Source organism: Topomyia yanbarensis, chromosome 1 (genome assembly GCF_030247195.1).
Source record: "Topomyia yanbarensis strain Yona2022 chromosome 1, ASM3024719v1, whole genome shotgun sequence".
Taxonomy (NCBI): Eukaryota; Metazoa; Arthropoda; class Insecta; order Diptera; family Culicidae; genus Topomyia; species Topomyia yanbarensis.
Genome location: NC_080670.1, coordinates 195614028 through 195631353, shown reverse-complemented (window position 1 = coordinate 195631353; position 17326 = coordinate 195614028). Strand labels below are relative to the sequence as shown.

At 42.5% G+C, this 17326-nt stretch overlaps 3 protein-coding genes across 3 annotated transcripts; all 3 read right to left on the bottom strand.

The window, feature by feature from the left end:
• Positions 1–2130: 2130 nt before the first annotated feature.
• Positions 2131–4187, bottom strand: LOC131686285 (pre-mRNA-splicing factor Slu7-like). The gene is made up of 2 exons (XM_058970537.1): positions 3408–4187; positions 2131–3347 (listed from the first exon to the last, which is right to left on the bottom strand). Exons 1-2 carry the CDS (start codon positions 4095–4097, stop codon positions 2211–2213), a joined length of 1827 nt encoding a protein of 608 aa, XP_058826520.1. The 5' UTR covers positions 4098–4187; the 3' UTR covers positions 2131–2210.
• Positions 4188–4944: 757 nt separating this feature from the next.
• On the bottom strand, positions 4945–7285 carry LOC131686269 (protein scarlet-like). The gene is made up of 4 exons (XM_058970536.1): positions 6787–7285; positions 5853–6727; positions 5230–5800; positions 4945–5163 (listed from the first exon to the last, which is right to left on the bottom strand). Exons 1-4 carry the CDS (start codon positions 7190–7192, stop codon positions 4988–4990), a joined length of 2028 nt encoding a protein of 675 aa, XP_058826519.1. The 5' UTR covers positions 7193–7285; the 3' UTR covers positions 4945–4987.
• Positions 7286–7958: 673 nt separating this feature from the next.
• LOC131686260 (transcription factor IIIA-like) lies at positions 7959–9520 on the bottom strand. Its single transcript, XM_058970530.1, has 2 exons — positions 9165–9520; positions 7959–9105 (listed from the first exon to the last, which is right to left on the bottom strand). Exons 1-2 carry the CDS (start codon positions 9405–9407, stop codon positions 8086–8088), a joined length of 1263 nt encoding a protein of 420 aa, XP_058826513.1. The 5' UTR covers positions 9408–9520; the 3' UTR covers positions 7959–8085.
• Between the last annotated feature and the right edge of the window lie 7806 nt (positions 9521–17326).

The window sequence follows — 17326 nt, the reverse complement described above, 5'->3', positions numbered from 1 at the left end:
CTATTGAAAAAAAAATTTTTAGCTTGTTTTCTTTTAGGACAATAACACATCCAAACCCATGCGACTTGCACGACTCTATAGGTTGCCTTATCAGATCTACCATAGTTTGCAGATGAAACTTGGGATGACAGGCTGCTAGCGGATTGCAAAAGTACCAGATCATGCTGTGTGGGGTGATGTCCCGGTTAACAATGAGGCGAACGAGATATTGCGCACTTCCCACCAACCTGGACTCCGCACTTTCAAAGTGCGAGTGATCTCAAAACTGCGAGCTGTCAAAACACGTATTTCCAGTGATAGATATGGTACTTTCATAGACAGACCAGTCGAACTAACCAGTCTATGAGAAGAATTTAATGAAAGAGTGGTAAGTGCGCAGTGCGGTTAGAATCCAGTTTTTAGTGCCACAAACAATAATTGCAGATACATCATTTGGTAGGACAACTGTCAGTTTGTTGGTTGAATTTAATTTGGTTTTTTTTTTAATTTAAAAATCAGAAAAGCATAATTAAGGTTTGAGAATGATATGAGTGTACTCGTAAGGACACCTGCTATCAATACATATGAAAAACTCAGGCAATTTTTCCAAATTAAAGATACCTATTTAGTGGAATATTTTCACCCAATCCCGATAAGAACTCTTCGATTACCATTTAACTTGCACCACCTATCACTCGTATCTATACAACAGATACGCGTATTTCGCAACATTACTTGTGAACATCATCATTGACACTGATAATGCACATATGCAATGCTGCGAAATTCGCTTATCTGTTGTAGATACAAGTGCTAAAACGGTAGTCGATAATCCTTATTGGGATTAAATGTTGGCTTCTTGCTTTCGAAATTATTCTTGGCGGCAAGGATCGCGAACCATAACATCAAATGAATTGACCAACCGAATCAAAACTTGCGAGCACGTAGTGTAAATAACCGAACGTGCAAAATGTATATAAGTTTGTGCTAGTACACGTACACGCTCCTTGTTCCCAGTTGCTCAGGACCAACATTCTCCTTTTTACTCGGGTTTGCTACCAGAAGAAGAAAAAAGAGAAGAAGAGAATATAGGAACGATTCCGGTTTGCTCCGGAGAACTTCCAGTTTGTATGGCACCAAATGTTTTTACTTTTACATTTACATTTTCGTTCGTAAAAAAATCACAACTGCACTCACATTTGGACAAATGTGATTAAATCAATATTAATTCGTCAAAAGGGCGAAAAAGTTTGTAAACAAACTTGTTTCGCTCATTAGTCCGCTGCAGAGTGTAATTTCATGAAAAATATGCGTTAATGTAAATTTTTACCCTTCGTAGAAGTAATTTCAATTGTTTTCTGCTTTGAAATTATAGTAAATTAAGAGAAACTAGCAATTTGATGATGATGAAGTGATTCAAAATAAAAGTTTCTTTACAAATCTTATTCGCCCTTTTGCAAATTTAATATCGAAATGTTCATAGTACACCGTGCGTGCATCCTAACCCCACAACGTAAGAGATTGTAACTCTTAAAGGGCGCAAAGCGCTATAGTATTGAAACAATGTGTAATCAGTACTATAGTAGCGACATACGTCCTCTTGTAGTTATGATCTCTTTTCGAAAAGTCCGTTAGATATACTATTTAACAAAAGCAGCACAAAAATAAAACACAACTCACTTGTTTCACGTTCAAGCTAGCAAGAAATTCAAATTAAGCTGCGCATGAGACCGAAAGCCATCTGTTATCACGCTTATCGGTATTAAGATCTCTGGTAGCTCATGTACAACCACAGATGCAAACGCAAGTCAAAGGAAATTGGTTTGTTTTCATCACGAAATAATTCCGCCTTTTCTTTTTGAACGGGAGCAGAAATGTCAATTATCAATAACGGATACAAATCCGCAGAGCTATCTTGCGGTGGATCCTAAAAGTTGCACAATTTAATTTTTCGAGCAGTTAGCGTTATATTTGAGCAGTAGTAACCACAACCAGATAGCGCTGGTATCAAATCTAAATCCAAAATAAATTTCAAACCCATGATCTTGTGGTCAGTATCGAGTTTATTCGAACCAAATCTACTGTTGAACATGCAAAAAAAAAATATTGATCAGACCAAAGGTAGATGGAATTGAATAGAAAGAACCTTAATTGTTAATTTTCTAGTGAACATGCAACATCAACCTTTATTCCCATTAATCATATAGTACCATACGCACTGCACTATTCTACTACTTCGTGAACTGCATCATCGGATCTTCATCCCGCCGGCGCTTCATCTGGTACGCTTCCATTTCCTCCTCGGTGGGAGCTCTAACTTCGAACATACTGTTGTACGGTCGCTTCCTCTCGTCCATCTTCAGCAGCTGCTCGGCTCGCTTCTGATGGCGCTCCTCGGCCAGCAGCGCCAACTGCAGCTTATCCTGCACTTTCTCCTTCTCGGCCTTTTTCGCCCGTTTCTTCTGTTCTCGCTTCAACCTTCTCTTCTCCTTTCTACGTTTCTTCTTGGATTTTTTAGATTTCTTCCGTTCAGCTTGATCCGAGTCCGAATCGGAGGACGAATCGCTGCTACTACTGCTGCTGCTGCTACTACTTGAACTGCTGCTGCTGCTTTCATCGTCCTTGTCTTTGGAAGGCGGCGGCTGTTTCAACTGCTTTCCGGTAGCAAGTCCCTTTTGTTGCTCTGTCCCAATCCGAGAAGGCCCAGCAATTGGTTCCACGATGTCTACCGGCTTAACAGCCCCCGATGCTTTACCACTCTCTCCGACGCAGTACGAATTTTTAATCGTAGATTCGCAGCATTTGTATCCCCAAACGCCATCCTTCCAGAACGAGCCCCACACCGTGGTGTGGTTATTTACGAGGACATCCTCCTCGTAGCGGGATCGTATGATTGGTTTGTCCTCTCCCTTAATGACTTTGCCGAAGCGACTGTACTCTACATAGTTTTCTGTTTGGGCGAGAAGCAGTGCCCTCGGAGGAACCTGCAGATGCTCTTCGCCACCGTACTTCTCCAGTACGGTGTTTTTACTTTCATCCTTAAACTGGTCCTTTTTCTTCTCGTACTCCATCTGCAACAGCTCCAGTTTAGTCGGTTCCGCTAATACATGGACATCCACCCCCTTTCCGTGAGCTTCCCAAGCAAAAAGTTGCGCCTGGGCATGTTTCTGAATGTCTCCCGAGTAGCGGACAAAGTTCTCGCCGGCAAAATCTGTCTCTTCTGGATTAAGCTGTGGATTTGGATTGTCTCGCATGGAACGAGTCTTCGGATCGTAGTACGCCGAGTTCGGGTCCAGATTGCGGAGATATTTTGCAGTGTCCTCACGAATACGAAGATTACGCACCGTAATACGTTGTTTAGAATCAACCTGTAACACAATTAAATGTAATTAGTAGTATGAAGTACTATTTAATAAGAATAGACTTACCTTTGTTCCCGGCATGTCCACTTCATCCACGTACTTATCCTCGTCATCTTCCCCTTCTTCCTCATTTTCCAAATCCGGATTCTCTTTCAACTTTTGCGCCCTCAATTCCCGCTTCGCCTGTTCGATTTTCTGATATTCCTCTACAATCTCCCGGTGATTGGCCGGATCATAACCCGCCCAGCGATCCCGTTTACCATCGTAATCGGAGATGATCTTCGGCTGGACAAACTCATCGTAGGAAATTTTCGCTCCATTGTACTTAGCTCCCACCTTCCGCGGTCGCTCCATGCAATCCTTCTTCTTGTGTGTCACGGCCCCACAATTCTCGCAAGCTCCCTTCCGGAACTTGGTCACCACCTTGCTGGTATCGACACCCCGCTTGTACCACTCGTCCACTCCGGAAAAATCCTGCTTCCGATCATCCTGCGGTCGCTGATGTTTCAGCGTTGGACCGGCCGTATTGTAGTACCACGGTGCCGAGCTGATGTACTGCGGAATGTGCGGATTTATGTCCTTACCTTCCTCATCGACCGCTGCCGGTGCTGTTCCCGCTTTACGTGCTTCCTCCAGCTCCTTCGCCTTGCGCCAGTCTTCACGGGATTTTTTCTTCGGTTCCTCATCGTCTTCCGTGGTGGCCGATTTGTCCTGCAGCAGCATCGAAATCGGAACGCGTGGCGCTCCGCTAGCCATGGTCGAGATGGGTGGAGTGGTGCACTTTTTCACGTAAAAATAATATTGATTGTTTTTCGTTCTGGAACTGAAACGTAAATAAAATGCTGTCACCTCTGATGCGTATATTTGTTTGACAGCAAAATTTGACAATAAATCAAGCGCAACATTTGAATAGGACCTAACTGACAAAACCAATTGAAAAAAATAAAAATAAAAATTGTTTGATTCATTTTATTTATGAATATTTAAATATTTACCTAAATACATTGAAACTAGGATTAAATTCGTGCTCAAATCACGTGAACCATTTTCCGAATTTTAAACTAGCCTTTACAAAGAATGTGTGCACATTATCTGTGCGAATCATAGAAGTTGAAAGGCTCAGTCATTTTTTGACAACCTAATTGACAACGAAGCAGGGATGCCAGGTTATATTTTGAAAAATCTGTGCGTGGCCCATTTAAAAATCTGTGTCTATCTGTGTCACGGAAAACGTGCAAATTTGGCTGAAAACAAGATGTGGTGACCTTTTTTTTGGTTTTGCGCGAGTCAAAGCGCAACAGAAAACTGGGGAAATCTGTGCAGTTCTTGCAATCCGTGCAGCATATTGAAAATCTGTGAAACACAGATAAATCTGTGCACCTGGCATCCTCAACACCGAACGAATACTTTAGCTGACCGTGTTCATCTAAACGTATAATATCATGAATAAGGAAAAAATATTCTGTAGGATAGAAAATAATTGAGAAAAAACGGTATTACAACAGAACATATCGATCATCCGAGGAAGTGATATCTGTAATCATTAAACACAGGTACAAAACTCACGAATCTGCCGAAAACGCATTATTTTCTTTAGTCAGCATAAAAATCTCTCCCTAAATTCTATAGAAACCAAAAACGAAACGCTAACCATGTCTCGTCTTGCGCCACAGAAACAAACACCCGAGCAGATGAAAGCCAAAATAGATCACCACCATCGCCCAGATGTTTCGCCAGAGGTGCGACTCGTGAAAACTGTAGTGCATCAGAACTTCCTCTCCGGTACGCAAGCACGGCAGGTTGGGATCCTCCACGGAACATGCTGCTCAATAAAAAATTGGTAAAATTAAAACTTTAAAAACATCGATCCCATGAACCCAAAACCTACTGATATTGGTAACGCCTTGCCACTGCGCGATCGACATCGCCTCGTTCGCATACATCATCCAGGAAATGTACGGCATCCAGGAGATCGAAGCCGGCATCGAGCTAAGCTGGATAAACACACCGGACGTGATCATGAGGATGTAATCGAACGGAACCAGATAGGCCATCGCCAGCGGCAACGAGTTGAAGGCAGCCGAAAAGAAGCACCCACAGGCAGTGGAAACGTTCATCACAAGCGTAGAAGCGATGACCGTGATGGTGAAGGCGGCCAACGTTGGACGCAATGCTGCCAACCAGTACGCTACAATAACGAAGATCAACGGTTCGGCAATGAGTCCCGGTAGCATGGCCAGCACGTTGGCTACGTAGTACTGAGAGGTTCGGTACAGGCCGGATTTAGTTTCACGCATAAACAGCGGAAAGGTATCAGGGAAGACCGAGAGGACTGAATACATCGGTGAGAAGGTGTTTTCCGAAACGAAGATGAACAGAATGCCTTGAATGGCTTGCACACCGAGCTGATCGAGCTTGATGGCACCGGAAAAGCAAAGTCCTGCCATGAGGGCGATAGCCTGAAAGATTTGAAATATGAGTAATGGTCATAACGTATCTTCTAACACGTACGATTTTCTGAAGAAGTCTCAACCACTGAATCGTTGGATCCCGCACCACAACCAGAAAGGCTCGATAGGTCAACCAAAAGGTTGTAAACACCCAGAGCGGCTTGCGGAAAAGATTCTTCGCGTCTTTTACGTTAAAATTAGCACTTTCGGCGATATGCATCTCCAGGTTGATCAGAACGTCACGCTGACCAGCGGCTTCACTGACGGCAAACAGATCGCACAGACGTTGAGCAGATCGCTGAGAGGCTTTCTCATATCCGGGAGCAGTGGCCAGTACGCCAATCAGAAACTCGGCAGGATTGTAGTTGGAGGGACAGTTGTAGCCTTGCTGCTCAAAAAATGCCAGCGCATCGTTGGGTTTCCCCGCGTAAGCAACGCGCCCATCAGCCAGCAGCATAACCTGATCGAACATGGAGAACAACTGGCTCGAAGGTTGATGTATCGTACAGATAATGGCAGTGCCTCGTTTGGCAAGCAGTTGCAGAGTCGAAACTAGAGTTTGTGCACTGAACGAGTCCAAACCGGTTGTCGGTTCATCGCAGAACAAAATCGTCGGTTTGGTCAGCAGTTCCGTGGCGAATGCGAGTCGTTTCTTTTCGCCGCCGGAAAGCATTTTACCTTCGCCGACTTCACCGATTCTCGTATCGACGCACTTGGCCAGTCCGGTTCTCTCCAGCAGTTCCTGAATCAGACGAGAGATGTTCTGTCGGTTGGCACCCCGTTCCAGTTTTAGCTTCGCCATGAAATAGAGATGTTCACCGACCGTCAGCGAACCCATGAACAGATCATCCTGATGAACGAATCCGCTAAGCCGGTACATGTAAGGTCCTATTGGGTGGCCGTTTACCAGAATGTCACCCTGTACAACGGTGCCAGCTGAAATAAAAAAGCAACATCAAAAAGGTACGGACACGATCATTTGTAAGGTTTCTTACGCTGCGTTCGGTAGGCCAACGCTGACATGAGAGTACTCTTTCCGGCTCCACTGGAACCCATTAGCGCAATTAGCGTGCCCGGTGTGACCGCTCCACTCACGTTGTTGATAATTCGCTTGATCCGACTCTGATCGCCTCCTTTCCCGGTAGCATACACACACAAATCCCGCCAAACCAGTGTCGCACCCTGTTCCGTCGGGGACCACTTATTGTAGCTTCTCAGTGAAGACTGATAGCAGCGGGTACCGGTCGGCGGGAGCGGCGTAACGATGGACACCGGCGGCAATACCTGCTGGAACTCGAAACTCTCCGGGGTACTGTTCAGGGAGCGGGACTTCCTTCTACTGTTGCCGTTCTTCACCATATTGGTTAGAGTGATGGAACACGAGGCGGATTGTTTGGTCATGACGATGGTCCGGAACTACTAGGATTGCATATCTCTCTGCGTGGTTTGCTGCAACCGAACCTCGACTGTTGTAGGTGCGCACTGCTGGACGAACGAAACTAGACTGAGGAAGCCAACCAGGGTGTATTCCGAGCGTGGTTCATTAGCGGCAGAGTGAAATCGATATCCCGAGACGCACGGCAACAACCATCAAAAGAGATGGAATGTTTGAAGTTGTGGTTTTCATCCCTTCCCGCGGTGGGGCTAACCACTCACCGGCAGCGAGGCGGCACTCAATGGAGCGTGGTGCTGCTGGTGCCCGCTGTAAAAGGTCTAGGGTTTTTGTTTCCATCATACATTGTTCATAATGGTCAATCAGCGAGCGAAGTTCGCGGTCCTGATGGTGTACGTGTAGGTGAATATCGCTCCCAGCCTGGGTTTGGGCATGTGCCGGCTAAGTAAAAGTGGTATATGTTGTAATCTGATATCGGACTAACATAATTTTCAAGTTTCTTTCACGTGCAGCTAGGAGTTGGCGGGATGGAGAAAACTGCTCGAGTGGAAAGGAAGTCAAATTGAACGGATTGTGGTGCATATGCGATAGAATAGAAGAGAATCCGTAGAAGGGCGCCTTTGTGCTTGTGTATGGTGAGGCGACCTGCTTAAAATTGAAGACAAGTTCTTTCATAAAAGGCGGTGGAAGCAAATGAAAGAAGAACGTACATTTACATCCATTTGATGGACAAAAATGCAGAGCTAGGACTATATTCCTATTGACACTAAGAAGTTCAATAAATACATTTTATTTCAAACAATTCTTTGGTGTATACAAAATTCATAACTTTCATAATGGAACCTTAATTCATTGCTGTAAAATAATACTATTCCCATCCCCCCCAATTGATCACCACTCTTCACTGAGTTTGCTCCTGCAGCAACCGAATCTGCTCCTGAATCTTCGCCAGCTGACCCTGAATGATCTCACCAACCTTTCCGCTCATTTCCTGCTCCGACTCGGACGCCGAATCCAGCGCAATAGAACACTCGAACTGAACCGGTGGCCTCCGGTCCGGACTCTGTTCGATCAGAATTTTTTCCGCCCGTGGATCCAGTTCAACGTTCGCCAACCGAGCAGCACTGGAACGCTTTGGTAAACCGCTGTCTTTCCGTTGTTTTCCGGCGGGCTTCCCACTCGGGATCTTCATACGGGGGACACTTCTCGCAGCAGATTCGTGCATTCGACGGTGCTGATCAAGCTTCTGTCTCGTTGACAATGATCGACCACAGTCCGGCACGGGACAAACAAATTTTCTAGACCCTTCATGTTTCGATCGAATGTGCGCTACTAAATTACGTTCATAGTCGTAAAACTTGGGACATCCTTCGTGCGGACATTGGAACACTTCCTGGCTTTCCAAGTGTATCTTGATGTGCGCTTTCAGATTCTTCTTAGAAGGAAACTTTCCCTGACATATATCGCACTGATACAGGGTCGCATGTTGCAACTTCCGATGAGCTACCAAATCCGTCCAGCGGGTAAACTCAGCCGTACAGGAATCACACTTGTGCAGAGCATGATTCGAGCGATGATTTCGAAACGATTTCAGATTCATGAAACCCTTCTGGCAGATGCTGCACCTGTGCGGATACTGTCCGGTGTGTTTGAACGAGTGCTGCTTCAGTTGCAACTTTCGCCAGAAACGTTCACCGCAATCCGGACAGGACCAGGACTTGCCCAAAATGTGTTTCAATTCGTAGTGACGACGCATACTTTGTTCGGTTGAAAAATTCTTCGTGCAGCCGGGATGTTTACAGCGAATGGGATCTCCCGGTTGCGGCAGTTTTTCCGTGTGGTTCGCCCGAATGTGACGGTTTAAGTGAGTCCGGTTTGTGTATTCTTTTAAGCATCCCTGTACCGAACAGCGGTATTCTCTCTAAAATTAAATTATAAATTTAATAACACCTAAAAAATATCACTCGAAAATAAACTTACCACTCCGGTATGTCCAAACCGATGGCGATCGAAGTGATCCCGCTTTCGAAAGGTTAAACCGCATTCTTCGCAGTTGAAAATTGAGGCGGCCGTAACAGTGGGTGTTTCCGGTAGTTTGTCTTCGGTTTGTAGTTGCACACCGTCGGTTTCCTGCAAATCGAATCCTCGGAACTCGGGTTCCGACGGTTGGCTGGCTGCTAGCGGACCCTGATCGGTATCGGTGGATTCCGCCTCACTTACCATAGTCTGATTAGCTTTGTTACACTACAATGTACACGATAGTATTGTTTAAAATTCCAATGATTGAATAAAAAACTCAATTTGTTTATTGCGAGAAATGGCGCGTGCTGTTTAAATAATTAAATGTTATAACAAACCATCATTGATTTGAATGATATGTCATCAGTATCGTTAAGTGCGTTTAGCAGTGCAATTGTATTTCAAACTGCTCGAAATACCATTGTGTGGCGCAATCTGCATTTCAACGCATGAAGTGCGGATTGAGAAATCGCAAAGCAAAAATTGGGAATCCCGCATGTGCAAATGTTCTTGAACAATCTTTGTGTAGTTGATTCCGAGTTCTCGAGTTTGTGACTATTATCACTAACGACATAATTCCTCTCTTAACGAAAAATTATAAGTACCTACAATTCAAGCAACTGTACAACACGATATCAGCTTAAGCGGAATCTCGTATCATGCAGAATCAAGCTAACCCGACACCATAAGTTCACCAACAACCAGTTTAAAGCACGTATTCCAACGGTGGGCGGGGACTACACAGCGTGGCCAAAGTTCACGGCCATACTATGGCGCTTTCTCGAGATTCTGATGCAATCAAGCTGTACCACCTGGACAAGGCTTTGGTAAACCAGAGAAACTACGCATAAGCTTGAAGGATATTGACGGAGAGATATGAGAACACACGTACTCGCGGTCTGGTGGGTTTGAAGAAGATAATGTCCGAATCTCTCAACGAGCTGCGAAATCTTCTAGGCGAGTGCCCAAAACACGTGAAAAGTTAAGAGTATATTTGATGCGTCTGAGCTGGTTATGGACAACCTGTCGACAGCGGCATTGGTTAAATCATCCAGAAAACATTGGAAGTAGTCCCTGGAGAGCTTCGCAAATTCCAACAAATACTGAAGTCGCTTTGGAGAGATGATAAACTGCTATAACAATGGGTGCAATCAAAGTGCGCTAGCCAGCGAGTGTCATCGTCCTATAAAAGCTGTCGTAATTGCCACGGCAGTTGTGCGAAGATAGGACCACACCAAGCCTTACTGCCGAATGAAACTAGCATTTACGGTTGAGAAGGGCGAATCCATCATCGGACCAAAAAGCCACTCCTAATCCAACCGAACGAACCTGTAGAGACGTGCAAGCCGCATGGGTTTGGATGTGTTATTGTCCTAAAAGGAAACAAACTAAAAAATGTTTTTTCTTCAATAGTTTCGGGCTTAGAAATAGAAAAAGGATTGAGATATCAACTCACAGTACTAATCTGCATAAGAAAATGCCGTAACCCGCACACCGCTAAAGATCCCTATTGCCACGAGCAATCGTCTTGCTGAAGGGCAGAACTGACCAAACTAGGGTTGCCACCCCTCCGGGTTTGACCCGGAGACTCCGGTTTTCGGGAGCGATCTCCGGGTCTCCGGGTTTTACATCAATTTCTCCCGGTTTGGTGGGAAGAAGCATAGGTTCATTTTTTTTTGGAATTAATTGATTCTTTACAAAATATTTAAAAAGTCTAAATTAACTATTACTCTGGTTCAGATTTATTTTTCCCGACTAACCCTTCGTTTCAAGGTGGCGAAGAGTTCACCAAATATTGCTAATTTCTTTCACAAAGCAATGAAAATGAAAAACAAAATTTACTACAAATTAACCTTCCGGAAGTCGCGCTAGTGCACTGAGTGCACGCTGCTCTGAAAATCTAGCGAAATCGTCTTAGGGGACCAGCGGCTGCTCGTTCGGTAAGCCATATGCACGACTTCCGGAGGGTTAAGGAAAGTAATATTTCGCTATGTGCTACAATTGAAATATTGCATTCCACTAAGTCGCTCAAAATGGTGTAAAAAGTTATTTTACTGCAATTTTACCAAATCATTTCACTCTTAGTGGTGCTTATCACCAGCTGCACTAAGGTCTGGGAGATTTTTTCTAATCCAACTGACTAGGTCAACATCACACGAGTTCTTGCGGTGTTGTTGCTACTCCAGCAGCGATCCTTAATTGGGCTAGGGAGGTGAGTTTTGCCCCTTTGTTGCGAAATTAAAATTTGTTGGTGACGAATAACCGACACCAAATAGTGTGATGTCGCAGTTCTGCCTCCTTTGCTTTCCTTCTCCTGTTAGTTGTGGAGAAGAGCAATGCTCGTTCGACCTCCACAGTGAGAGTAGCTGGTGCTTTTGTATTCTTGGCACTTAGTCGGGGAAGTGAAATATTACACCACATTAAACCGATAAAACCGTTCTCAAACGTCAAAAATTTATAGCTTTACATTAACGTAGTAATAAAAAGCGATTAAAGTGCTCTAAAATGCCTAGCAATCGCTTTGATTCCAATTTCTGTCTCGTTCTACTCAAAATCCACCATCCTTCATCATTGAAAACTTGGCCAACACTCTAGCCATTCAGAAACAGAGAGTTAGTGTTCCAATTGCTAGCATAAACAATTTGAAGACAACCACATGCGACATGATGGAGGTGAGCCTGATTTCCTAATGCTGATCGGAGCGTAACTCGTCTTCAAATTTATGAAGCCAAACCGTCTAACCCAAAACGAAGGTCTCCCGGAGCTGAGTGAGTCATTGCTTGGATGGATGGATCAACCGCCTGATTTCGTGCAATATTCGCAAGTGGCATCGATTCAATCCATTGAACACTTAATGCACAGGTTCTTGGAGAATGAAGAAGTACCGAACACCATACCACATTTTGTGTCCACATACTATCGAGAATCGACCGGCACATTTATAATAGAAAACCGCGCCGAGCTGGAAAGCGGTCGTTTCTTAGCATTTAAATGATTTTACAAGCTAAAGAACCGACTGCATCCAGACCCTGGAGCCGAGAATCCAACATGAAACTGTATCAGCTCTGTTCCAAATCACACGAAGTTTGGTTGAGCTAGCTAACGAGCGATACACTTTAAGAAGACGTTGAATCGTATTATCAGTTCAAATCAATCTTGGGAAAAGTTAGATTCCAGCTCCATGATAGATATCCGAATTTCTAGAACACATTCCGGCCTATGAACGGGAATTGAAGATTAGCGCATTACCAGACACTAAAAATTCTTGGTCTACTGTGGTATCCATCCGCTGACGTACTTTTCATCGTTAGTGTGACATCTACGTTAATCAAATTCAAGCGATCTGTGACTAAAAGGATCATCAACTCCTAAGGGACAAAAATGTACGACCAGCTGGCATTGTATTCACGAACCATCGTACTCGCTAAACTATTGATACCAAAACTTTGGCGCACAAAGAATGATTGATAAGATCCGACGGGCAACCGAATTGATCAAAATCAATGGGACGAACTATAGCAGTTTCTGCCACTTCTGAAGCAATCATCGATTCCACGCAGAGTTACTTTCGATGGTTCAGTAAGGTATGAACTGCACGGTTTTGTTGTTGCCTGGAGCCTGCCTCTTCATTCTGCCCTGCCTAATTTAGTTTACTAATCACTAAATCGAAGATGGCTCCACTTAACGAGGTATCGATTGCGAGTTTGGAACTGTGTGCCCTGCTTCTACTCTCGAATGTGGTAAACAAAGTGCTTCCGAGCATCCAGATAGAATTCCAGTGGGTCATGTTGAGGTACGATAGCAAAATCGTGTTAGCATGGTTAGAGAAGCATCCTAGTCGGCTGGATGTATTCATCTGGAATCGAATTACGTTACTAATGACGTTTTTGCTTGACCTCGGAACTGAGTAAGGTAGTAACCAGTACATTTTGACAGCAGTTGGGGTTAGAACCTGACTCAGTTTCGCTTCAAGCAAAAACCACATAACATTCGACGACTAACCGATGATCTGCAGTCTAAGCACCTTTATGACCCGTTGACATTATACATAGTTGCCAGCATGCTAATACCAGTGTGCTACCGGCATAATACAAACGCTTGGTAGCTGTTGGTAATTGCAATTTTTATGCTAGAAAACGCTGCTGGTACACAAATCCAAGTCTGCACAAAGAAGAAAATTCGTTATTTTCGCATATTTTTCGATATTCAACTATCCAAATGCTTTTGAATTGTGTAAAGGAACAGTGAGTTTGTAAGAATATATTAAATAAACGTATGTTTTCGAAGTTTTTCTATTATTTTGAAGAATTTTCTTACATTGCTAGCATCTTATCTACCAGCAGGAGTGCACACATTACCAGCAGATGGTTTGCCCGTAGCTGGTTCCAGTATCTAAATTGACATCTATAATGTAAACTTTACACAAAACAAGTGGGATGTGGTGGGAGGAATAACAGTTTCTCAACACTGGTTCACCATCGCTATACTCGAGAATTTTTTTGACGAGATTCTTGAGTTGAAACCAGCAATCGTGGTAACACCACCAATGTTTCAGTGTCTCTTAGGCAGTGGCAAAATATTTCCTTCAACAATTTGTTTTGTGTGCTCTTAAAGCAGTTGCTATTATCACAGATAACAGACATTTAGGCTAGAATAAAAATTCTTCAAAAAACCTGTGTAAACTTTCAAATTGATAAACGTTGGAAATCCGTGTTTCACTATGGGCATCTACGGAACTGTTTGCTATACGTGTTTGACAGCTGCACTCTAACTGCATTGCATCGATCTCTGCACCACCTACAAACGTTTGCCAAACGTGGTTCAGAACTCTGATTTATTCGGAATTTCAGTAGCGGGTATTTACACACGTTTCGAATCGAGTCCAAACGTCTGTTATCTGTGCTATTAAATTGCCACCAACGGTTTTGAGCTTCTAACCCTCTAAGAACGGTTGGTTTCAAAATCGTCCAATGAAGGACGTTCGTTGGACCAATTTGGACAACGTCCAAATAACCGTTCAACGAACGTCCATCGTTGGACCCGTGTTGAACGATTTTGAAACAATTTTTTGGACGTCTCAGTGGGAAGGCCGCTAACAGAGTTCCGGCGAGAAGCTGAGCAGGGGCTGGTACTGACATTAGGTTGTGAGAAACCTGCGTGGGATGATATCAGAGTGAAAGCCGAGCGGATCTGCGCCGATTGCTAGCTGTTACTTTGACAGGCTCCAATTGATTTGCTGCATGCAGTATTCTCGCATCCTTATGTCAGTACCAGCCCCAGCTCAGTCTCTCGCTGCCACTCTGTAAGCACCCTAAGGCAGTGGCAACTGTTGCACAGTTCACACCAAATCGAACTGCACAGTTTGAAAGTGTCATGAATCAAAAGTGCAACTCCTTTGAACTGACAGACTTCTTACTTTACTATCTGATCGTAGGTTAGCATGGCTGCCAGTCTCGCGGTTTTAAAAGTTATTCATTTCATTAAGCAACTGTGAAAAAAGTGTGATAGAGAAGTGCATTCTAAATCTAAGTTTCAAATCAACAAACATTATATTGCTCCTAAGAATAACGAATATTATTCATCGAAAAAATATGTTCATGTATTAAACAATGCACATTTTATGTCGTTTTCGACTGTGCACTACATCAGTGTAGTCGGTGCTACACTCATTCAAATTTGGGTGTAATCAGTCTGTCTCTTTTTTCGCACTACACCGGTGTAGCACCCAAAAAAACGAAATCGCTATTGAACTCCGTGATTTGTTGATAAAATGAACTTTTAATTTAAAATTCTGATTGTAAAGATTGGCATTGGTTATGGGTTCGAATTTCCAACATTACTAGGTAATGATTTGGAATGGCCGATGATGGTTTGAAATTCGTCATAAAAAACATTGAATTGCTCGAAATTCACGTTTTGACAGTTTAAATGCTCGATGAAATCGAAACCAAACTTTGCCAGCAGCATAACTGCAGGAACAAATCAAAACAAAAACATAAATTTGGTTGCCAGAATTATTGGAAGATTTTAAAATAGAGCATGCAGAGTTGCCAGTTACATAAAATTGGTCGGAATTCGAGCAAAGTTGGATTGAGATTTGTTGTAATTTTTTCGAATTTTTTGGCAATATTCTATCAAATCGTTTAAATTTTCTAAAATCCTCGAAAAAAAAAAAAGAAATTTATGTAAAATTGAACGCAAAATAACAATTATTCTGAACCATCATTCCCCTCGTGTATCATAGTATGTATTGATTCCTTGCCCAATTTTCATGGCCTTAGGCTGTTCGCAACGCTGATGTATTCTACATAGGGTGTTCTATTTTACATCACCGACTAAATCAGATCTATTCGCGATCTAAAGCTGGATGTAGACCGCAAGATGGCACGAAAGTGCAGTGATGATGTTTTTATTTCCATCTGTCAAAACGCATCGAAAAGTAAATTTTGAATTTCATAAACTCAATCAATATTATAACTAAATGTTATTTCATCTAATAAAAAGTAATATTGATGAAGAAAATATGTTTCCTATCTTTAAAAAATATCTAGATGATAAATTTCTTGTTACATCACTAAGAATTCGTTCTTCCGGTTTCAGTTTATACTAAACTGAATTTCAGAGATTGAAATATCGATAAAAACACGCTAGTGGGCGAAAATCACTGGATTAAAGAGTGCAAATATTGACAGTCGAGGTTATTCATTGATAAATTAAATTTCTAGGTAAACATTTTCCGTATTTAAAACAATCAACCTAACCTCAACAATACAAAAATAATTCCGGATCTCAGTAATTCGTAATAAAATATCAAATTTGACTGAATGTTTTGGCGTCAAACGGAAGAACGAGTGTTTTCTTATCACCTGTAATTGAACTTTTAGTGAAACTAAGCAATGTTGATCTTAAAACAATTAAAATCGAACAACCATCCTATATCATCAATGCAAGAAAATACTTCCGTCATCATTTGACTGATACCAATAATGAAATCTAGTTGGCGCGTCGAGCGGATAAGTTTCACGTTTGAGAGCCAATTCGTGATCTAACGCTAGATGTCGACCGCCAGAGGGCACAGAAGTTCAACGATGATGTTTTTATTTTCATCTGTCAAAACGCTTTGGAAAGTAAATTCTGAATTTTTTAAATTCAATCAATATTATAATTAAATGTTATATCTTCTAATGAAAAGTAATATTGGTGAAGAAAATATGTTTCCTACCTCTGAAAAATATCCAGATGGTAAATTTCTTGTTACTTCACTCACATTTGTTCTACCGGTTTCAATTTATACTAAAATGAAATTCAGAGATTGAAATTTCGATAGAAAACACGAAGGTGGGCAAAAATCACTGGATCAAAGAGTGTAGTTGTTGGTGGTCGAGGTTATCCACTGATAAGTCCAATTTCTAGATAAACATTTTCCATATCTAAAACAACCAACCTAACCTCAACAATACAAAAATAATTCCGGATCTCAATAATTCGTAATAAAATATTGAGTTCAACTGAATGTTTTGGTGTCAAACGAAAGAACGAGTGTTTTCTTATCACCTGTAATCAAGCTTTTTGTGAAACTATGTGATATTTATTTTAAAACAATTAAAATAGAACAACCATCCTATATCATCAATGCAAGAAAATGTTTTCATCATCATTTGACTAGTACCAAAAATGAAATCCAGTTGGCGCATCGAGCGAAAAAGTTTCACGTTTGAGAGCCAATCGCAATGCTGAGATGCGGTTCTATTTTTCGAGCACTTTTTGGGATCAGATTTAAAACAGCTCGGGTAGGCGCCACAATCTATAGATTCGATGCTTTCAAAATAACGCGATTTACCCAAACAAAACTGAGTGCGTCGTGTACATATTCGAGAGGATTTTTACGGGAATTTCCCACCGTATCGGCAATTGACGACCAGATGCCGCTGATGCAATTATATATCGAAACATTTCGAACAGCTCGAACGTTTGACAGTCCAGGGTCGCACTCCTTGCATCACACAAAATGAAAACGGTAAAAATGCACGCACATTTTCTTCCAGTTTTGGTATGATGGTGTTCGTGTGCTCGCTAGCTCTCGTCAAGCAAGCAAGTCGTTCGTTCGTTCAGTCAGTCACAGA